The sequence below is a fragment of the Gadus chalcogrammus genome, chromosome 22, assembly GCF_026213295.1.
Source record: "Gadus chalcogrammus isolate NIFS_2021 chromosome 22, NIFS_Gcha_1.0, whole genome shotgun sequence".
Lineage (NCBI taxonomy): Eukaryota > Metazoa > Chordata > Actinopteri > Gadiformes > Gadidae > Gadus > Gadus chalcogrammus.
The window spans coordinates 17,301,690-17,325,500 of NC_079433.1; the positions used below are offsets into that span (position 1 = coordinate 17,301,690).

Here is a 23,811-nt window from a genome sequence, read left to right on the forward strand (position 1 = left end):
CACACACACACACACACACACACACACACACACACACACACACACACACACACACACAGACACAGTCGCAAATCATGTTATCCCCATCTAATGGAAAGGAGTATGATAATCTGCTGTGTGGATCTCAGTATTCAGATCAGGGGGAAGATGGGTGTGTGTGTTTAACCATGGCTCATGTTCCATCTCCTTTCTGTGGCACATTTTCATCTGTCCCTCCCCTCACTGTGTGGACCAGGCCTCTGATAAAGGACCTCAGTCTAAAAGATACATCTCGCTGACGTTGGCAACATCGGTGACAGGTCTTATTTAGTGTTCTTGGTGAAATATTTAGTATTCTTGGTGTCATGATTAATTGTAATGAGGACTAGTTGATAGTACGGGACAACATCTGCCCTTGCTTGCACATTTCCATTTCTAGGACAATGCTTTTGCTTGAAGGTTTCAGGTAGAATAGAATACGATTAAAGACTTAGTTGTATTCTATCAATTCAATTTTATAGCAAGGATAAGCCATCTATTTTAGGAAGCATCTTCTTCGTTTGTTGAAATTCTCTTACAATCCCGACATTAATCCATTATTCAGGAAATGACTCCTTACAGAGGATGACACTCTTCCCGGGATCTCTCCTCCGAACTGGAGACGCAGCAAATCACTTTGTAGCACCACGAGAGCTTTTCAAAACATTGAAAATGGATTTTCATTCTGAAAATCACCTCCCCGATATAATGGGCTGCCCTAAAGACTTGAGGCATATCTTTTTGAAACGTTCGAACTGTCCCATCCAGTTTGAGCACCGAAACCTGAAGGATTGTCCTCAGTCTTTAGTTGAGCGATGTGTTTAGAGACTTGTGAGTCTGCCTCTTGTTGCGTTCTCCACATTGCCTACCCTAGCTCTAACTGAAGTTGTGCCACCTCTCTGTTCATGCTGACAAGTTTCTAATCCCACTTGCTCCTCATTTTGAAACTGTTGGCCTCTTCTCACTTTGTAATGCGATTCAGTCAAAGGCCGGTAGATTGTAAGCGTTATTGAATTTTGTTTTTATCAATTTTGATAGGAAATGCTCCTTGGGAATTTCTCTCATTCCGTAAATACAAACATCCTCGTGCAGCCCCTCATGATCGCCTTTGTAGTTATTCGCCGCTTCCCAAGATTCCTAAGATGGAATTTATTCGTTCACTGTCTCCCAAGGTCGACAAATGAATAGTTTAAATGACTGACTTTGGTTAAAAATCGATTTTAAAGGGTTTCGCTGTAGCCTGGGTGGGAGCGTACACATTGAAGTACACAGGGTTGGCCCTTGAATTTCATGGTGCAATTAATGCCATTTACTGTATATTAAGCAGACTGGATGTTGATTTAATTGAAGGATTGATCATTGATTGTATGCATCTCTCAATCCCTCTGACTGTACCAATGGACATTTCATTTATTTATATTTATTTATGTCTGTAGTTTTGCACATCCATCTGCACTGTTCTTATGTATGTTTTATGCTGCTACTGGTTACTTGAATTTCCCTCGGGATTAATAAAGTATATATCTATCTATCTATCTATCTGTGAACCAGGGTCTGCTGACGTCCGGGGTGGAGTTTGAGTCCCTGCCAGCTGCCCTCTCCCTGCCTGCAGAGTCTGGCCTCTACCCAGTGACCCTGGTCGGTGTCCCACGCACCTCGGGCAACATTACTGTCAATGGTAAGCAGCGTGACTGACCGACCGTCGCTGACGCCAATCCTCTCAGGACTTACACTGGTGTCGCCCATAACACTCATTTGGGCCCACTTCTCTTATGCAGAAGGGCGTGGGTAGTACAATGGGGTAGTGAAGATGAGTCTTGTACCCCTGCCCTGTTAGATTAAAGGGACAGAGCCATAGGAGTTGTTATGAGTGACACCCAAATATGATGACGCCTCTGTGGGAGTCTAAGTCTATTTGCTGACCGACTTATCCCACATTTTATATCTTGGCATCAAACTATATATTGGCATAAAATATTACAATAATACTTAATTAATAAAACATATATTATATAAAAGACAACTTAAATGTATACTATTTTACATTTCTGTATTGAATATCTCATAATTACTACACCTATGTTATATATAATTTGTTGATTTGTGTACACTTACATTGTCCAAAATGTTTCCAGAAATGTTAAATACCCAAATCAGTAGTTTTATTCAAGGTAACGGCGTGTGTTTAATTTGGTTGCCTGTCAGTGGCATATCTCATTTCCCATTGAAAATAGCAATCTAATTTATCGATGTGAAACTTCAATATTGATCTAGCTTAGTAGTATCTAGGATTTGCGACGATGACAAGTGGCTCATGCCAGCCACCAAGCTAATGCGTACGGTAACGGTATAACAACTTTACGATGTCGTCAAACTAAGCATTTTGTAATTGTGCTGATTGAAAATCCCCTAGCTGACGAAGTTACATAATGTTCTATACCTTTTAAGGATACGTTAGCTAGTTATCGCGCTTAAATGTGGTCCAACTCCCTACCAGCAACAATTGGTATATACAACAAGATTTGTGAACTTGGCCACTGTAGGGAAAATATTAAACAGCTTGCCTCCTTGGGGCCATTTTGATGCAATCCTATAGGGAGAAGTGGGTGTTTTCCTTTCTTGGAAAGACTATTTTCATTGCCAAATCTGACAAAATCAAAAAATTGCAGGCTGCACATTCACTCCTATTCAAACACTGATTTCAATATTGCTTGTTAAACAATCTTTTTAGTTATTTTGCAACCTGTTGTCCTATTCTACAATGTTGAGCCAGATATTTCTTTAGATCGGAGAGAAAAGGGAATTCAGATGATTTCTAATTTTGAAACGTAGGCTATACTGCTGGCAAACCAAGAACAACAAAGCACAGGTTTTTTCATTCATTCTTTGGTCACTGTTTAACAAGATCTTTGTGAATGAGAAAACATGGATATTTGCTTATAATTGATTAGCTACTTAATACTTGAACCAAATGTGTATATATTTTTTGTACACCGTTGAGGTGACTTTGTTGCGGATCCTTACGGAGGAGAGTTTGGAGACGTATTGAGGTGACTTTGCTCCCCCCCAGGTTACCACACCTCTGTGTTCGGGGTGAACAGCGACTGTCTCCTGGAGGGCCTGACCAACGTGAAGACCGGGGGCTGTCTGGTGGAGGTGGTGCCCTCGCTGCCTCGCCTCCAGCTCACCACCTCCCTCCCACGGTCAGAATATGTCTCCCATGTCCCCCTCTCCCACTTTCATGCTGATCTGGAGGTTAAAGGAAAATGGTCATGCTTTTCTGACATGAACATATGAAAAAGATCTTGGTCTGCGAACATCAAAAGTTTTGAAAGGTTAGCCTGTTGCAATTCCTGGACCAATAACATCAGAAGTTAAACTTTCTATGATTTTTCTTCCCAGAAACTAAAATGATGTTTGATGTTCAACACGTATGAAGCTGATATTATAAAATGGCCGACCGTGACGGTTTCCCTTTAATGTACGCCCTGAGTCATAATCCGATCACACAAGCAACCCTAATCATTAATGGCATTTGAGTAGACAAATAAATCATTAGTGGCTAAATATAGCTCATATTTTCCAGGGCATATTTGTGCTAACGTGCTACTGGAGTTTTCAACTTCAGTAGCAAGTACTTGGGGATATCTCTACACATTGGAGAACATTTGTATTAATATACACATCCCTGTCACTTTTTTTTTTTCATTAAGATAAATTGTGCTTTATCACAAAGCAGTCTTTCACAATTTTTCGTAACTCGTCACATTTCTCAGCGTATACGTTTTATACTCACTGCAGTTTCGGTTTGGTCACTGACCCCTCCATTCGCTGAGAACAGTGGAATATCCATGGAGACGGGGGGTCAGAGTTCAGATTGTGGAGATAAACGCAATTAACCACACCTGCTTTGAATTTGTGTTTGTTTGTTTTCTCCCCAATCAAGTAATGTTCTTGAAACCTTGTCAAGCAACATTTTCCGCAAGAAATATGCCGCCTGCTTAAGTGTATAGTGAACGAGGTACTCTAACTATCACAATCACTCAAAGCCCGCCACGCTTAATGCACCTCAATACCTTGGCCACGGATCTAAACCTTTGTGTCTCCATCACATGGTGTTGGTGAGAAGACCTTTTTATGGACACCTACCCTTTTACGCAGGCTTTCTCATTTCCTTTTTCCCCAATCCCATGAGCACCAAGTTGTAAAAATAGCAATGGCAAGAATAACATTCATGGCCACACAGAGAGAACAACTCAAATTATTGTGGCTTATTCTGCCTATAAACAATGATGATGGGGATTAGAGGGGGGGGATTAGAGAGCTACAGGAAGGGTCTGTGTCTCTCGGTGGGATAAGCACAGCGATCCTTCAGGTGCACTTCAGATGGGTAAACACTTTTGATGTAATGCTGCTGATCCGATGTTAAAGGGGTAGTTCCGAATTTTGGTCATAGGGCCAGATTCCCAAGTTAGCCTTGGTGTTCTTTATCATTGGAGACAGTTTTCAACGCATTTCATTCGGTCCTTCTAATTGCAGAGTTTGCTCATGCTAGGCTAGCGCACGGCAACGGGCAATACTAGCCTGCTAATAAAACAGTCTTACCCACTCCACAGTACACCCGAGGCAAATCAACTATAACGTCAGACGGTCGATGTAATTGTCTGTGTTGATAGAATAGTGTTAGAAATAAAACCAAGCATTTTGAGGGACTTGTTGTGTCCCAGCAGGTTATATTCCTGGTAGTAGGCTACGGCAGCGGCGGACTGATACCTAGGTTAAATTCCGCTGCTGCTGAGAAAATAGTCCCTCAAAATGCGATGATTCATGCGATGCGAGGTTAGTTTTATTTCTAACATTATTCTATCAACACAGACATTTACATCTATAGTCCGGCGTTATAATTGATTGACCTCAGGTGTACTGTGGAGTGGGTAAGACTGTTTTATTAGCAGGCTAGTATTGCGAACTCTGCAACTAGAAGGACTGACTGAAATGTGTTGAAAACTGTCTCCAATGATAAAGAACACCAAGGCTAACTTGGGAATCTGGCCCTATGTCCAAAATTCCGAACTACCCATTTAATTTAACAAGGCCCTGACATTAATTATTATTGGTCATTTATAAGAGTAAGTCTGTTGTTATCGTGATGAAGGTCTGTCTATAATGGACCAAGGTGATCGCACCTAGTCTAGTCTTGAATTTCTTGTCCAAAAAAGACTTTAGTCCTATACCAACGGGCAGAAAGAGAAATTGTTGTTTTTGCCCCGAGACGAATATGAACCCTATTTCGGCCCCGTTCACAGCACTCCAGACCTTTAATGATCCAAGACCTCACAGAATCATACGAAAAATAATTACTGAAAATCACTGATGTATGACCATGATTGGGGTCATTACACACCAGCATTGGTTTTATTTGTTGGCGCAATTGAGTGACGTTGATGTCCATTACACTGTCAATAAGCGATACATTTACGCTCCATCACACTGGATTGGGATGTAAAGCCATTATTTGGCCTTCAGCTCATCAAGACATTAAATGAATGAAGCATCCAAAAAGGAAAAGCCCTTGCGTTTTTCTAAGTTAAACTGAATATTAGTATAAATGAATCCAGAACTCAAAACAAAGCAAATAATAATATTAAATGCTGCCTAAAAACATTGATAACAAACATAGATATACAAGCTGGTTGTCCTGCTGTCAAGTCATGCAGCAGATTGGTCAATGAAAGCCAAGATCAACGGCTGCCCTCCTGACCCACAGCCAGTGATCCTCCACCTCCACACTGACCTCGCTCCAGGTCGGTGAACGTGCTGGCGCCGCTGTCCAAGGAGGAGCTGTCCAGCCGCGTGTCCCTGCAGCTGTTCAACGGGGAGACCCAGCAGCTGACCATCACCCTGGAGAACATCGGCACCGAGGACATCCAGAGCCTGGAGCTCACCTCCAAGATGGTCAACACCAAAGGTACAGGCCTCACTGACCCCCTTTTAGGGTGTGACACGGAGGCTTTTATCTCATCCATGGCAGAGCACGAGCAGTGACATTGCGGTTGAAGATGCTGTAGGTGGGAATAGTGTTATCTGTAAGAAATGCCGTAGCCAGCCATCGGTTATTAATGAGTGAAATGCTCAGTGAGCATATCTGTTCTGGTTGACTGCACATTCCACTTTTGGAGACTGTAAACATTTTAGTCTGCACCCAGCTGGTTTCTGACCAATCAGGGCCTTTCTTTCCTGATTCCATTGAGGTTCCATCTTGCCTGTCAATCATACTCCTGCGTTATCATAGCTCCATCACAGGGGGCTGAAGTGCGACACTTCTCAATGGCGGGGAAACCAAGGGCAGAGATGGAGGGAGCTTTTTCCTTTTAGTAGTGAATTACTTTCCAAATCGTGCTCCCCCTCTCTTTGTATCCCTCCAGTATCTTACGTACTGCAGCTTTAAGTGCACATCGAGTCCTTTTGGCTAAACCATTTGTCACAAAACGACGTGTTGTGTCTGTGCAAGGTAAAGCGCTTGAGGCGGAGGCGGTTTTTGGTGGACCTCTCCATCTCCCTGCTGGGGCTGTCCACAGTCCCCCACCCCCCCTCGCCTCTCCTCCCTCTCCTGCTCCGCGTCACAGGGGTTTCCTGAGCCCATTGTTTGTTCTTCATCTGCTTCCTCACCTGCACGCGACCTTGGCCCCCTGCCTTGTTTTCAATCCCTTTGTTCAACACCTGCTCGGCACTTTAGATCTCTGCAGTCTGTCTGTCAAAGTCTCTCTCGGTCTCTCGGTCTCTCTCTGTCTTTTTCTCTCTATCTCTATCTGCCACGCCCCATTTCCCCCACCTGGCCGAGGCAATATGTCTCTGACAGCGTGTTTTCCCATTCACCAGTTGGTTCACATAGTCACTCTGTGTGTTTCACTGGTTGACTTCTACGATCAAACGTGCACCCCTCCGGCGAAAGTAACAGTGGAGGTGCAATACTGATCCCACCTCACCTTTTGCATGTACGCGCATGAACAAATAACCATCTGTGCTTCCTTCAAAGTAACATTTGACAGATAAATACTTTTGAGCATGAGCATTTTGTATACAGGGATGTATGAACTTAATTTAGTCAATTAGTTCTTCAACAATACTACAGCAATCATCCTGTACATAATGCTACATTTTCATTGTTACTTTCCTACTTTTTTTTTTACTCCAGAGTGTTTTACTCTGTTAAGTTTCTGAAGAATAAAACGCAGCCATTCACAAGTCAATCCAAGCAGGGAATTCTTCTGTATAAATCGTTTTATTCTGGTCCACTTTTACCCCCGCAAACCACCATGGGAAAATCTCCTGACGACAGTCACTGTGGTCTGGAAAGGATGTGGCTATAACTGGAGCTACAACTCAAGCCACTAGAGGTTCCTATTGGGAAAATGTTCATGATGCAGGTTTAAGAGCATGCTTAAATAACTGACCAATGAACACCTACTGGTGACCATGGGGAATGTTGCCACGCCCACTTCTAGTATCAACCAAGTGTAGTTATCGAAATTTAGGAATTTTGTCAATTTAATGTAACACTTGGGGTCTGCCCGAAGTTTAGCAACTGAACTTCCGGTCAACAAAGACCACCTTTGAGAACTGCGGCAGAGAGCAATTAAGGTTTTCTTGAGCGGCTTAAAAGGATGTCTGGCAGAACAGGTTTTTAATTAGTAAAAAGGTTCAAATGTCAAGCATAAAATTTCACATTTAAACCATCATTGTACTTGTATTGGTGTGGGAACAAAATACAAACCAGTATTGGATAGACACAGAAGGCTTTGCCGGTCAAAGAAGAGGATTACCGCAATATATTTCGAAAATAGCCCTAACCCCTGTGTACAAAAGGGATTTCCTAACAGACACCTTGTTGTTGTTCTTAAAGTAAGTAGGAGTAAGGTTGGAAGAAGACTGCTGTTATGGTAATGCGTCTATAATTGTGGCTGTGTATTGGACCATTTCTAGTCCCTGCACCATAAATCATTCCAACTGATTTTGTGTCATGCGTTGGGATCATTACACAGATAGTACCATTCTTCTCCTTGATGTCGCAGTTTGCCTCGTGTCGTGTTATCTGGGATACATCGCAATTCACTTGTTTTTAATTCATTCAAAGCAAGAGCAAAACGGAAACACAGCATCCGGCGCATAACTTAGCGGGCTTATCATGCTGCACAGTATGGGAGGTTGTTCCCGTGCTAATTAATCTGTATAGAAGTAACACAATCATGTGGTGTATTGGTTTCGCGCCACTATCCGTATGATGTAGGGAATTGTACGGCATTGATCGCAGCTGGTCTGAGCAGAAACCCTAATCTCTATTTCAGTTGATAAGGCGCCTGCTTTAGAACCATGACATAATGTCTAGTTTCCCTACTTTAATTCTAACTATACATCGGCCCGGTTGTCAGGACGATGCATTAGTCGTGGCGTCTGGTGTCTTTTTGGAAAGGTCCGTCGAGGTTCGCTACCAACTGTTGCCGAGCCAATGAGATGAACGAAGCAGGTGCATACCATCCGTCAGCAGGCAGACCGTCAGTAATCCACACCCCCGGGTCGCCACGGTTTGTTATAGAAGGGCTGCGGGGTGATGGCCGCGAGGCTTTGGTATGAGAGGCGGGCCGCCTAGACACTAACGTCTGAACACCTCCGCCGTCGGAGCCGGTGCTTCTCTCTTTCTTCAGTTGGACTGGAGACTGATGCATGGAAACTGCGTTATTAATCACGTGACTCGGAAGACCTGTAGCCGGGAATAAACGGAGATGTAGTATCCTCTGCCATTTCCCTAGGAGAGCTCTTACACAGCGCTTCATTACCACCCGAAGAAAGAGCCGCCGGCGGGCAATTACTGTGTACCACTGCTGAGCCCCGAGACCTTTTGAAGGCCATTTAATGTCACATCAGCTTTCTTCTGGATGCGGTGGTGCATGGGGGGGGGGGGGCTTTGCGGCTGTCTGTTTCACTGGAGGTGGTTTAATTTGCTGCTTCTCCTTTTTTGGTTGTGCCTGGATAGTGAACCACTTCAACTAACGTTAATAAGTTGTTTTGTGGCTTACGATGAGACTTGCATGTTCAGTAGATTTACATTCCTTGTTACGAGAGGATATTGGATTATTTGAGCTTTTTAGTGACGGATGATATAACAATGGCACAGAGCGAAAGGAGCGTTGTTTTAACACTTAATTTCAAAAGACAATTAAAGGTTTGCACCCGTCTTCGATTTTGAAATGTTAGTTTGTGAGTTTGTTTTTCTCGCTTTGATGGGAAACTCTAAAAATATAGAAATTAGAAGACCGTCATAAACCATTGGAAATTCCAGCTAGATATGGAACATAAACCATCAGACACTGAGAGAACTGACAGTACATGTAGAAACAGCCTTGCAGCTAGCTTGCTTTTATTAGCAGGTCTTTCACACACTAGTTGACTCTCGGTCACAAACCGAGCTAGCACTCCTGTGCAGCAACCGTCTGACTTGTTATTGGCTTACTGGGATGCATTGTTTGTCTCCCTTGTCATCTCCAATTTCTTTGGGCTTTTATTTTTGACAATTAAAAACAAAGAACTACACCAAACATCCTCTCAAACTTGGGATATTGAAGCTGTAATGGTTTGCTTATATTGATATGCTTTTAGGGCAATGTTTGTTTTCATCGTCATCCAGCTCAAATAAAACAGTGGACATTTACTAAAAAGTACATCTGATACGTCCTCGTAGACACTCTTTATGGTTTTATTGAAAGTGAAAAGAACATAAAAAGAACATAAAAAGATAAAGTACGGAAATATAAGTCCTTTAAGGGCGCGTTATTTGCGCCACATGTGCTTTGCTCCATTGTAAATTGTTCTTGTTCTAGGTTGTCACGCTACAAATATGAGGCCCGAAACATTCCTCCATGCTTTGGGCTTCATGTGAAGAAAGGATTTGAGAATGAGTCAAAGTCGGGGAGCCTCAAAATGTAATCATGAAGAAAACGGATCAGCTCCTGTAATTATGGCAGCGACCAGCCTACTAGATATACTTAATGTACGGAACGCAATCAAAGCTATTGTTGAAGTTTGCCACTCCCCATATCAGTTGGATCCTATGCTTAAAGTAAATGTGAACCTACGTTTCCTTTGGCCCTATCTTGTGATACAGGAGCAATGTAGAACCCTCTAGACATTCAGTCAGTTAACCACAGCATTCAACACAGGTTGACGTCAACTCCGCATTTCCTATTCCTTGATGGATTTTTTCTTGCTGGCTGTTTTAATGTTTGCAATGCAAAGCAGGCTTAGTCGCCACTAGCCTCTACTTTAGCTTGTCATCCCAGTTATCTACACCTGGTTAGGCAACGCTAGTAGAAATGCAGATAGCAGGGATATTTTTACAAATAGCTTTGTTTTTACGAATAATATTGCAACAAAGTAGCAATGCATACAATTATCATTTATCACAGCCCTTAGAATCGGACAACATTTTTTTTTGCTCTCCCGAGAGAAAGTGAAGTCTCACTTGTTGTGACTCGTGGTTTTTGCGACTAGTTTAACTTGAGTCTGGGTCTCAGGTCTCCAGGCCTCCAACTATTTTAAACAGTGAGTAGGATCCATGCCAAAAGTGTACACGAACAAAAAAAGTAGAAAATGGCATCTGTCAAATAAAAATCAGACTTATAATTCCATACGTTTGCAATTTTCCTTTTATATATCAGTCTACTGGAAATGTTAGTCATTTGATCAGCATCATGTCCCACCTTTAGACACCCAGGTTTAACCATCAATGGTCAATGCAAAGCACCATAAGAATCTTGATGCATATAAACGTGCCTACTGGTCAATGGTACTGAACTCTGAGTCATTGCAACAACCGAGTGGAAGACCCAGATATAAATGTACTTGTAGGTAAGGGGGAGGTCAGTTAGCACATTGTTTGGTTGCCACACTAGCAGGGTACCAAACAACATTGGCGAAATACATTTGCAACAGGTTGCTTAGGTGGTAAAGGCAGGGACTGTGACAATTTTACACACAAAACAATAGAATCGTGTACGGTGATGACAGCACAGTATTAGACAATATTAGTACAAATCTGTTAGCGCTTGGCTATGACATTCTTTAAAGCTGTCTGATGCTATCTTGGACTTCTACAACCAATGGGGATCATTTTATCTGTAACATACAGTCCGGCCCTCTCCTCTGCACCGAATGCGGATTTTGATGAAATATTTTAGTTGGCTAGGGCCTTTTCAAATTAAATGGTGCTTATGGGATTGTTAATGCTCACTACCAGGTACAAATAATACTGCTGGTTTGAATGTTTATGATAACCTGACTCATTGTTTGATATTGAAACACATTTTAGTTGCATTAATATAAATGTGATTCTCCCCCCGGTACACTTTATTGGTTGGACCAATGCAACAGTTTCCGATGTTGGAGAGACCGGTCCTCTCTGACCAACCGTGTTCCTAACCAGAGGGGGATGGTCTCGCCGCAGCTAAGCACAACCTAAAGTTATTCCTGGGCTTGGATTGGTTGAGATTCGTTGGATGAAGGTGATGTTCCCTGCAAGTTGCTAGTATCCAAAACGTCTTACCGTGAATTCAGAAACACGGTGTTAATACCAGGGAGCAGGTAGCAGTTGGGCATCTCGTTCAAGATGGACAAGGGGGATACAACCCAGTACATCCCGGCTGGAAGTCCAACACCCTGAACACTACATTACCCAGCTCCCCCACTTTAAAGAAAAGAGCTCTATAAGAGACAGAAGACATACATAACTTTACGCCCGTTAAGAGTCGTAGGTCGATGTATGTTTTACTCAGTACCAGAGATCAATGACGATTGGACGGTAGCCTAGCCTTGCTCGAGTGTGAACGCATTGTTTGGAGACCAGTGCATCTGCTGGGCCTGTGGCCGCTCAGCACAGTAACTGCAGGGACAGCCGCCCGCACATGAGTCAACTTTGAAATAGCAGCTCTTTGAGAGGCCGATAATTAGCACAAATTGGTACGTGCTCCTTTCTGCTCCACAGATATAATGCCGCTTCTGCGTCTCTGACGCTTATTAGCATGCACCGAATGAAGCCCACAGTGTTCTGACTGTTGACTGTACAGAACGACCGGCTCCTTCAGTGTCCCGCAGAATATACCTCAGTGCCGGGGCGAAAGGGTGACAGCTCACACAAGGTCGTGCATTTTAACTTCCAAAGAGCTACACAGCACGGGTTTGCTTGTTGTTAACATACTTGTATATTTTCCTGACCTCCTGTTACCATGACTCGATGAATGAATTGTTAAATGAATAGTTATATTCTTAGCTAATTTAGTACATTTGTATATGTTTTTCTATTATTCCTTATTATTCCCTAAGGTGCATTTTCCTTTGGTAGCCAACATTTCTTTGCATGGTTACTTTTCACTGCAAACTGCTCTGCACTTTGACCACTGATGTTGAATTCCCCCTCACGGATCAATTTAGTACTTTAGTAGCTTACATTATTCTATATCTTAGGAGCTCCATAGGAGGACAGGGCAGGATGTTATTGTTGCACTGGTACATTATTTGGATGCATTCCAACAAAATGAATATTTCAAGCCTTTGTTTGATTTAATCGTGATGACTATGGCTTACAGCTCATGAAAACCCGAAATTCAGTGCCTCGGAAATTTAGAATATTACCTAAGACCAGTAAAATAATATTTTCGTCCTTCTGAAAAGTATGTTCTTGCATATGCACACAGCCCTTGGTTGGGGCTCCTTTCATGAATTACCGCATCAATGCAGAGTGGCATGGAGTCGATCGGCCTTTGGCCCTGCCTCTGTTAAGGTTGCTTCGATAACGGCCTTCAGCTGGTCTGCATTGTTTGGTCTCTTGTCTCTCATCTTCCTCTTGACCAGACCACATACATACATGCCTCAGTCCACTCCTTGTCCACACATTTTGAATGGCCTTTGCTTGACAATCCTCTCAGGGCAGCGGTTATCCCTGTTGCTTGTGCACCTTTTTCTACCAAACTTTCTCCTTCCAACTTCCTATAAATATGCTTGTATAGAGTTCTCTGTGAACAGCCAGCTTCTTTAGCGATGACCTTTTGATGCCTAGGCTACTTGTGGAGGGTGTCAATGAGGGTCTTCTGCACAAGTGTCAAGTCAGCAGTCTTCCCATGATGGTGAAGCCTGCTGAACCAGACTGAAGGACCATTGAAGGGCTCAGGAAACCTTACCCAGTAGAGGTGATTAGCGGATTTGAGAGTGACACCTTGAGTCTACAATATAGAACTTTTTCACAATATTCACATTTTCTGAGATACTGAATTTTTGAGCTGTAAGCCATAATCATCAAGATTAATTCCAATAAAGGCTTGAAATATCTCACTTTGGGTGTGTTCAATTGATATAATATGAGTTTCACATTTTAAATGGAATTATAGATTTATATATTTTTTCCACAATAATAATTATTAATAATAATTGATAGAGATGCACCTGTGTGTGTGTGTGTGTGTGTGTGTGTGTGTGTGTGTGTGTGTATATATATATATATACATACATATACATACAACTCTACAACACCTCCAGTCCCTCTGATCCTCTTTTATCGTGGAAAAATGTGACAGAAAAACCGAATGCCCCAATTTCCATGAGGATATGGCCCGCTTCATACCATCTGGGTGTGTTCACCATCATGGGGCCTTACTCCTTAATTACGCTGACCCGTTGCCCTTACCTGCCTCCAGGACATAAAACGGACTCCTCTGGCCTTTCCTCCATGCTAGTGTGTGTCTGCCATGGCTCCCTGCCTGCCCTCGGTCTTCTCTCTGTCTGGGAAGAGGATGAATAAAAGATGAAGGGCGGTAATAGGAGGGCGTCTGTGCCAAAGCAAACAATGATATTTCTGTATGACATCTGTCTTCAAAAAAGGGGATATGTGCGTGTGCGCACTCTCTCTTTTTCGGTTTGGTAGCAGAGGAACATTGCACTTTCCCACAGTGGTCAACAGGGGGCAGTGGATGTAGCCAGAATCGACAGTGTTACTCAGATGGCTGGTAATATTTGGATTGATTGCTTTCTCGACTGGCAATTACACTATTAACAACAATGTGGCTGAACATTTTGACTCGTGATTATCATACGATTTCAGGGTTCTGTGTTATCGGGGCTTTTCAATGCTAATGGTTTAGGTTGCTTCTATTGAAGAAATTGTATCCCTTTGGTCCAAAACAGCTCCCGAACACATCAGCATGCAATGATGGACATCAAACCACGGTTTTCACAATGATGACAGGTGGTGTTTTGTTAAATCCAGAAAATGACGTGTGTTTATACATGTGTGTGTATATATATATATAGGAGCAATATGCTTGGATTAGTAGATGTATTTCTTATGAATTATTTATAACTGCCTCAGTGATGTCTTGCTCACTCTCAGACAGGGGATCTTCTCAGAGTTAACGCCAAAGAGATATTATGAAGAATGTCAACCAAAATACACAATTCTGGCTACAAGCAAAAGGATTTAGTCCACCTAGATTAGCGGCGTACAAGTGACAGCAATGCGTCAGGGTGATTTCCCTTGGCCTGTGTCCAAGAGTTGACTTCTGATGTTGTCGCCGTTGTGTTGTGTTGTGTTCTTTTCTGTGAACCTAAGTGTGTGGTGCAGAAAGCGGAATTCACTAATGCACGTGTGTTGGGTGGAGGCAAACAATGAGAGCCAATCGGAGCCCACTGTATTGATTGTGTCAATTGGCTCCGCTCACGGCCCTAATTAGTTTGTGACTGAGGCTTAAAATGGAATTGGCAAGCTTGCTGAATTTTTAATCTTTGATCCATTTGGGGGGAATTTGTGCTGTTTGTGTAGCTATTACGAGGTGGCTGGCTCCCTACACGCCGGTGTTACTCAGGTGGGGTTTTTATGAGGCTTTATTCGAGGACACACATATCCATGTTAAATGCCCACCATACAAAATCACTACAACCAGAAAGGAGTTGTATGCGAGCCATCACAGCTGTAATTGTCACATTTCTCCTACACCTGTTCGCCCAGGGCCTTTGCTTTCCCTCCCCCTCTGTGGTCAGTGCCCGCCTGCGCCCCTACCCTCGTTTTATTCAATCTATAGAACGCCATCATTTATACATGTTTAGAGTCATGTTTTTGTCTTTAGTAGTCTTTAGTAGTCTTTAGTAAATACCAGTGTTGGTCTCTCTCTTTATCTTTGTATTCTCATCATGGGGCTGATACATTAAAGATCCCATATCATGCTTTTTTTGGGTTAAGTATTGCATTTGGGAGTATTATTAGAATAGGGCTACATGTCTGTATGTTAGAAATACCCCTTATGATTCTCATACTGTTCATATCTGCAAAACCAATTTCAGCGTCTTTCAAAAACGTTCTGTTTTGTAGCGTGTGGCTTTAAGGCCCACTTCCCGAGTTGCAAAGTCTGCTGTGATTGGTCAGCACGCAAAATGAAGTTTGTACGCAAACGTGCTGTTTCACGCAAATACATGGCTCAGATTTTTCTAGATTAGGAGAAGAGAACATGTTTACATGCGTCATATAACGGGCAAAGGGAAAAGTCGGAAAAGCATGATATCACCCCCATAAGGAAAACCATTGGGCCGGCATACACCCCCCCCCACACCTGCGTAGGCAGCGGGGCAGGTTGATGCAGTTGATGTATCATTCATTTGATGTTCCCCCGGCTCGGCCTGGATGCAGCTGAGTCATGAGACTCAGGTGGTCGGGATTGAGGGTGTAATTTACACTTCAATTCTTCAGCATAGAGGGAAAATAAATGGAATGAAAAGAGGAGAAAAAAAGCACCACAACAACACTTCTTGGTGGGTGACCGATCAACAGGTTAGCTTTCGCAATTTGCACCGGCCCAGGGGGCTGATTGCCGTAGAAGTGGCGTTAAAGGCGCCATATTAACATCTGGGATGTGCGAGCAGCTGTGCTACGCCACGGCTCCTGCTCCGCCCCCTCCCTCCTCCTCACCCCCTCCTCCCCCCCCCCCCTCCTCAACACCACCCCCCCCTCCTGCCCCCCCCTCCTTCTCCCCCCTTCCTCCTCCTCCTGTCCCCCCTCCCTCCTCCACAGCCCCTCTTTCCCCCCTCCCTTCTCACCACCACCCCCTCCTCACCACCACCCCCCCCTCCCTCCTCACCACCACCCCACCTCCTATCCCCCCTCCCTCCTCACCAGGTGTGTTCTGACCAACACACCTGTCGTCCGCGATGTGTGCCAGTGTTAGTGCTGCCGCCCTTCTTGGAGGAAGGCGTGCATCATGTAATGTTCTCTCGTCGTGAGATGAAGGCAGCCCTCCCCTGAGTGTGTACGCCTGTGATGCTCCATTACCTCCCTCTGTCCCTCCCTCGACTCCCTCGCTCCATCCCAACGCCCGCTTTGATGGGGGACCCGTCTGCTGCTCTGGTGTCGTCTCCCTCCTCATGCGTGTTTGGTTCATTCCTTGTGTGTTGCTATTGTGTTTTGCAGATAAGATGTACGGGGAGTTTCTGAGCTGGGACCTGGCGGAGGCGGACTCTCAGCTGCCCCTGAAGCCCGGCCAATCGGTGGCGGTGGCGGTGGGCGTGCGGGTCAAGCTGGACTTCTCCGGCCAGGAGAGCCTGCTGCAGGAGCTCAACGACGGTGAGCCGGGGGCGGGGTCACGTGGAAACGTACCCAGCACGCGCACACGCACACACAGGGACGCTCACCGGCACGCGCATAAGCTGTGTCACTTACACGCACAAGCGCACATACACAGACACACACACACACACAAGGGCATAAGCTGTGTCACTTAAACACACACATACAGACGTATACACGCACGCACACGCGCGCGCACACGCACACATGCCCGCGCATAAGCTGTGACACAGACACACACTCACCACACACATACACTCTCTGTCACAGACACACACTCACCAGACACACATACACACTCTCTCTGTCACTGACACACACTCACCAGACACACATACACACTCTCTGTCACAGACACACACTCACCAGACACACATACACACTGTCACATACACACTCCACCAGACACATTGTTAACCATGTGTTGCACATCCTTCATCCATCATCGTTAGATCCGATGCTATCCGTCCTGTGTTCAAACTGCATGCCCCACCCCCCTCCCCCCCCCCTCTCCTCTGCGGTGAACACGCAGCTTAGCTTACTTTTCAGTCACACAACATTTCAATGTCAGTGCGCCTGGGAAAATGACATTCATTCCTATGACACAAGCGCAATTTGTTTCCGTCTTGCTCATTTTAAGGTTGAATGTGGACCGTTTCAATGCTGGCGCTGTTAGTCAGTGAGACACTCTGAAAGCCCGTTTTACTGCCTATCTTCATCGGCCGCATTGATGGAGTCAATAAACAACTGCAGCAAACATTTTTCACCGGGCATTTGGGATAATCATCACGCCGAGTTATACTTAGACTGATGTTTGTAGTGTACGGAGGGAAGGAATCGGGATCAGCCTATTCACAGTTCATTGGATGTTGCGGTCCTTAATTATTTACATACATATATAGTAGTATGTGTAAGTAAAGAGGAATGCATGTAGTATATGTGTGTCCCCTATATGCATCCAGCCGCTTGATTACGCGCCGCTGCAATCAGTCATGCCGATTTATATATAAATATACTGAATATATAACTGTTTGTGTATATATATATTTTGTTTTTCCTTTATACTTGGGCAAATGCTATTTGTTTTATTTAAAAGCAGATACATCATAAGTGACCGTTACTGAATCCTTCTCAATTGTTTCATAGTCATTATTGTCCCGGCATTGCCGGGAGTGGCACGCAAAAGATGCCATCCGTCGTAGCGTAACAGGACGTAAGATGTTTTAACGGGAAGCCAACAGTCCACAAGTTTTGCCTTCCCAGTTCCCACTGTCTGCAAGACTGTCTCTTGGCCCATATTCCGGCATTGCTATGCCATGTGTGACGCAAGACGAGAGTTTTACAGAACGTAGCTGAATGCCTGAATAGTGAAATATCTTGCGGTGCCTGAAAGGCTATCCTAGTAATTGACCAAGAACTATGTGTAAAAGGAGCTATCTGATGTAGAATAATAAAATACGCAGCTACTGTAGGTCTCGTTATCTCATGAATGGCTACTAGCCTACATATTTGATTGTGTGAACCAGAAACAATTGCATTTTAAACCTCAGACGGCGGTTCATTAATGAAGCATTTATACTAATAAGATAGGGTTTGCGTACACCGTGCTCTCACATGCTCTGTGTTCCTATGATCTGTTGTTATATAATTCCTGTGCTCGCACACATCTGCCCCGTGCACGCGCACATCAAGAATGCGCACTGCACGCACACACCAGCAAAGTGTGTGCACACATCTTGCCCCGTGCAGACTAAAACCTCTCTGTGCACACGCGATGTGCGCTACACCCACACATCAACACGCACACATCAACAATGTGCGCCACACGCAAACATCAGCATCAACATAGTGCACTTCACATAGTTCGGCTGGAAACATTTTTTGGGGGGAACACTGGTGTGCATGTGTGTTTAAACCTAGCCTCTGTATGGTAGAGTAGGATGTGTGAGGACACACAAGCCCCTTCCATATGCTTGGGGACGTGTGATGTTTGTGTGCGAGAATTTCCTCGTTTTCACCCTGATGGCCCTTTTCATGCTAAACACATTCGCCCCCATTCTCGCGCCTTTCCGTCAAATTGGGTGCAGTTCCTCTTTTTAATTCAGAACCATGAAAAAAAAGAAAAAATATATGTATATATATGGCCAAGCCTTTCTTCCTGTGTTACTGTGCTCTTCTCTCCTCTCCATCTCTCTCTCTTTCCTTTGAGTGTTCCTGTGTGTTGTGTGAATCCTCCTTGCTCTTCCTTTGCGTCCGTCCGTCCCCCCTCTCTCTCGACTCGCCTCACTCAAACGATTGTACTGCACAAAGCCTGACACTGGGTCTTGGTAAATATTAATGAGGGATCAATATGAACAGCTTTGTGGAAAGTCTGTGTGCGTCCGCATGGAGCTGCCTGTTTACTTTTGTGTGTGTGTGTGTGTGTGTGTGCGTGTGTGTGTGTGAGTGTGTGGAAGTAAACAAACAGGAGGACTGCATATCTTGCGGTGGTCCGTGACACCGCAACTCACCGGGTCATCTAAGCGGTGCAATATTCTAATTAGCACCACCGTAATCAGGGGGCCCTGAATTAAGCAGATAAGACCTATGCCCAGCCAACCACCAGCCCCCCTCCCCAGCCCCCCCCCAGCCCCCCTTTCCCTGAAGGAAAAAAGAGTGGCAGGACTTGCCCGCAACCCAGAGCTGCTTCAACTCATTGTGATGCTATCTGGGGCTTTAACCCCATGGTACCAAACCATTAATAAGGTGTTCGTATGCGGGTGGGCTTATTGGACTGAAGCCCCATTGTGGGGCTGCGTCGCGAGGCCAGAGTCCTGTGTGCAGCGAGATACCGAGTGCCGCTACCTTTTATTAGCTAATTAAAATTTCCAGAGCTAATAGTTTCGAGATGCACTCTGTTGCCTGCGGGATTATTTTTACCCGTGGTTGGCCGGGATTTTTTATTTATTTTTGTCCTTTATATGCCCCCCCCCCCACGCTGGCCTCTTAACACTCAAAGTGTGGATAGAAAATTTATTTTCTTTTCAATCAACTTGGCTACCACATCACTTCACATATGTAAAGTAATGTTGTGTCAACGTTGTAAGGCATGTTAAACGCCACTGTATGTCCCCACACCCTGCACATCATGGTGGTGACCAGTAGTTGTCCAAATTCTCAACCCAAGTTCTTCTCATCCCATCTCATCGTAGCATCTCTCCTCCAGGTATTGTTTTCCCTATGAATACTATTACACTGAATGATGGCAGAGTGTACTGTTCACAATCATAGGATTGCTGGTGTCAAGAAGAGCCCCCCCCCCCCCCTGTGTGTGTGTGTGTGTGTGTGTGTGTGTGTGTGTGTGTGCGTGTGCGTGTGCGTGTGCGTGTGCGTGTGCGTGTGCGTGCGTGCGTGCGTGCGTGCGTGCGTGCGTGCGTGCGTGCGTGGGCGTGTGGGAGCTCTTCATGGCTGGGCCACTCGCCCCCACCAGATAAGAGCCCAATGATGCTCTTCATCCTCTCCGGCTCGCCCCCTGCCCGACTGAGGTTTCAAACACATTCACTCACACTGATCTATATGCCCGTCGGTCCAGGGAATTAGAGCCAGCACAGCTTCTTGTTCTGTACATCAAACGTGACAGTGGATTCGCAGTCTCTGCGTTTCACAGGCCGCACAGGTTGTTGTTGAAAGGCAACGCGGTGTTGAACCACAAACACACGGTACTCTTCTGTTGGCACGCAGATTATTTCATTAAGTCAATGCCAGTGACATCACTGACACCTAACGTCATTATCATTACATGACATTTATTTAGCTGACACTTTTGTCCAAATCAACTTACCCCAAAAGTGCAAGAATCGTTAGTGTACATTATTCATCGAATAAGCATAGCACCTGCTTTTAATTTTATACAATATAGAAACAAGAGAAGGAGCCTTTCTTTTTTGTTGTAATTTTTGTATGAGCCAAGATGCAGTCGGAACAGATGAGTTCTCAGCCCGCATTGACAGACGGGTGTCAGCTGTCCTGAGGTTAGCGGTGAGCTCGTCCCACCATTGTGGAGCCAGGACAACCAACAATTGAGAATTTGTTGAGCGGCTGCTACGGTTCCCAAATACTGAGGGAGTAGCAAGCCGCCTGGCCGTCATGGCACGTGGTGGATGGGCTTGTGTGTACGGTTTGAGCATGTGCCCGATGTAGAAAGGCGGAGAATGAGATGTTGGCAGCACTGGGGGCTAGAACCGTTGACTGAAGCGGAGTCGGGCAGCCAATGGGAGCCAGTGCATGGTGCAAAGGAGTAACGTAGTGTGGGTGAACTTTGGGAGGTCGAAGACCACTATCAATCAGGAAGCACTGCCAATTTAAGCCCATAAGGGATTGACCATTGTTGCAATGAACAGCGTGTCAACAGAGGTTTCTGCTGCTGTGCCGGTGGCTTGATTACCCCGTCCTTGGTCAACGTTTCAAAGCGTGGTTCTGAAATGGCTCCAGGCCTGAAGTCTTACCCAAACCGTGAGTCCAGTGGAGGCTGCTTGAATCGTCCATGGATGAGCACATCCCTAATGCAAGCTATTTAAGTGGCTGACCCCCTTTTTATTTTATCTCTGCAAGACTTAACGGGTCTATCCATCAGCCTTAATTGGGATGTTGACATTCTGAGGGAGGCAGAGAGGGAGACACAATAAGGCTAAATGAAAGCTGCGTACGTGAAACATTGACAACAGCCTCTGCTTCATTGATTTATTCCCAAACTGGTTCATCCCTCAATGAGTAATCCAGCCTGACCACCACTTAAACTAAACAAATACTGATGTAAACATATAAAATATACTGGGGAGGGATGTCCTCCCCAGTCAGAGGTTATGGGACGGGATGTCAACACCTCCCAAACACAGATGGTGTCCGAATTACTGTCTGATGAACGCCACGGTATCGCACAACCTGAAGTTTCTGTCTTTACCCTTTAAGCTAGGTACAACAGGCTAGCCCTTTGGAAAGCCGGATTGGTATTCCTTGGCAGCCAGACAATGGTGAAGCTACTTTAAGTGTTGTATTTAATCTTCGCTTCCAACTGTTACTGTTTTGGGAGCCCAGAAAAACCAAAAATGAATCGGATTCAACAAGTGGATTTGAATCAACATTATTCATTATGAATTGCTCTGATGAAGAAATTACTTTGTAAAATGCAATGATACCAGCTCAAAAATCACCTGGCCTGGATACCAGACAGATCTGCTAGCTCATGTTTTATGAGCTCTGGCATATGCGTCTGGCACCCCTCAACCCTCTGGCACCCCCAGTGCAGGTCTGCTTGAAATCTGTCTGAAGGGTCAGACTGATTTCCCGCAGACCTGCACCGGGTCGGGCCAAACACAACCAAGGGACAGAGGAGCGCCCTGGAGGCATTTTAGCCAAGATGGCTGCTGCTGATGTGTCACTAGTTTTGTTGCTCTTATTGGGTGTAGGTCTATCCGATTGCATCCGGAGGGCAGTTTGGGCTGCAGTCGTTGATAACGCCCCCTTTGAATTCAAAAAAAGAACTGAGAGGTTCCAGGCTAATATGCATTTGTGAATTGGTCAGGAGATTGGCAGGTTGCCTGTTATGTTGCATTAAAGGCAAAATCGGAGTCACCTAATCCTACCCCTTTCATGTTTCTGCCGTTCAAGAAATAGGATATTTTCTGGTTATGCTGCATCGAAAACAAAACAACAAAAACAATGAAAAATACCCACCTTCCATGCCCAGAGGAGACATAGCTTTCAATGCTTGAATGTGTGGCTTATGGATTCAAGGCCCTGGTGCCTCTGTTCCGCTGGCTGCATCCACAGACACACACATGTCTTCATTTGTTTACCATATGATGTCAGGCATTGGATTGCATCATTATCCTTGTATGAGGAGGCTCAAGAAAAATGTATTTCATAATGAATTCAGCATTTAGTTTAAAATGTGGATTTAAAACGCCACATTTTAAAACTTTGTTTTGTCCTTTTCTTGGTGATGTTTTCCACTTGGATGTCCTTCTCCGACAACGCCCGGAACATTTCGATTCTACCCGTCGTCTGTGTTTATGCACAGGCTAATTGGAGGCTGCTCTGTGTGCGGCCTACGTGCGTCTGTGCTTGTTCTACGCTGACGACATGGTGTTGTCCTAATGTGCTTCCAGACGGGATCAGCGTGACCGGACTGCCCATCTCCAGCCCGCTGCGTCACGTCCTGAAACCCCGCGCAGAGAAGTCCGGTGGTACAGAGGGCGGCAAGACGGAGTACAGTCACATCAAGGTAAAGACGCACCTTACCCTGGAGGCAAGCCGTCCTGGTACACACTCGCCTCTTACAAGGCCCCGTTAGGTTGATTTCACTCCACCATATATGTGTTTGACCTTAAAGGAGGTTCATTTTCTGCTACTTCCTCTTCTATGCTCTGGAGCTCTTGTTTTTATTTTCAGATTGTTTAATTTTGAGCATGTGCAAGTCTATTTGTTTTGTTTTCATTATCGACAGACGTATTCCCCTTAGGTTTTGTGGGTGTGTGTGTGTGTGTGTGTGTGTGTGTGTGTGTGTGTGTGGGTGTGTGGGTGTGTGGGTGGGTGGGTGGGTGGGTGTGTGGGTGTCCCATGCTAATCCCATTGCTAGATAGTTAACTTAGTTATAGCGTAGTGTTAGGCAGTTTTGCATACAAATGTTTTCAGCTTTACATATTATGAGGTTTGGCGAAGATTTGTATCTAATGCATCGATTCATGGTCTTGGAAAGACAGAGCCATATGTCATATTACTAGCAGGTACAAGTACAAGTTGCAGTAATGGTAAAGCCATGACAAAGAAGTTTAGTTTAGTTAAGTGGCCTTTGGTTAAAAGATGTTCCCCTACAGAGCTTTCCCCAAATGGAAAAATGTATTTGGTAGAATTTTTGAATGATTGCAACTTTAAAGTATTAGTAGATCAAAATTAATCACTAGAAAAGTAGTTGAGCATCTTTAGTAAAGCATACATAGTTATAATAAAGAAGAAGTAAATAGTGAATTCCTCATTAATATAAAAACTATTTACAATGTGTTAATTATGCTTTATAAACAGACAAATATTGCTGCAATTCATTATTTGCTCAGGTGGTTGGAAAGCATGAATGAGGTCTTTTGTTAGAGCTTACATCTAAT

The 23,811-nt window shown here is 44.5% G+C and overlaps 1 protein-coding gene across 3 annotated transcripts in view; it reads left to right on the plus strand.

The window, feature by feature from the left end:
* The window catches only part of trappc9 (trafficking protein particle complex subunit 9), a 141,724-nt gene that overhangs the window by 29,132 nt on the left and 88,781 nt on the right, over nucleotides 1–23,811 (plus strand). For all 3 annotated transcript variants that reach the window (XM_056582525.1, XM_056582528.1, XM_056582527.1), the window contains 5 exons: nucleotides 1,570–1,696; nucleotides 3,089–3,221; nucleotides 5,823–5,986; nucleotides 16,517–16,669; nucleotides 22,819–22,934. In XM_056582525.1, coding sequence (XP_056438500.1) covers nucleotides 1,570–1,696; nucleotides 3,089–3,221; nucleotides 5,823–5,986; nucleotides 16,517–16,669; nucleotides 22,819–22,934 — 693 coding nt within the window. The remainder of the gene's footprint in view (nucleotides 1–1,569; nucleotides 1,697–3,088; nucleotides 3,222–5,822; nucleotides 5,987–16,516; nucleotides 16,670–22,818; nucleotides 22,935–23,811) is intronic.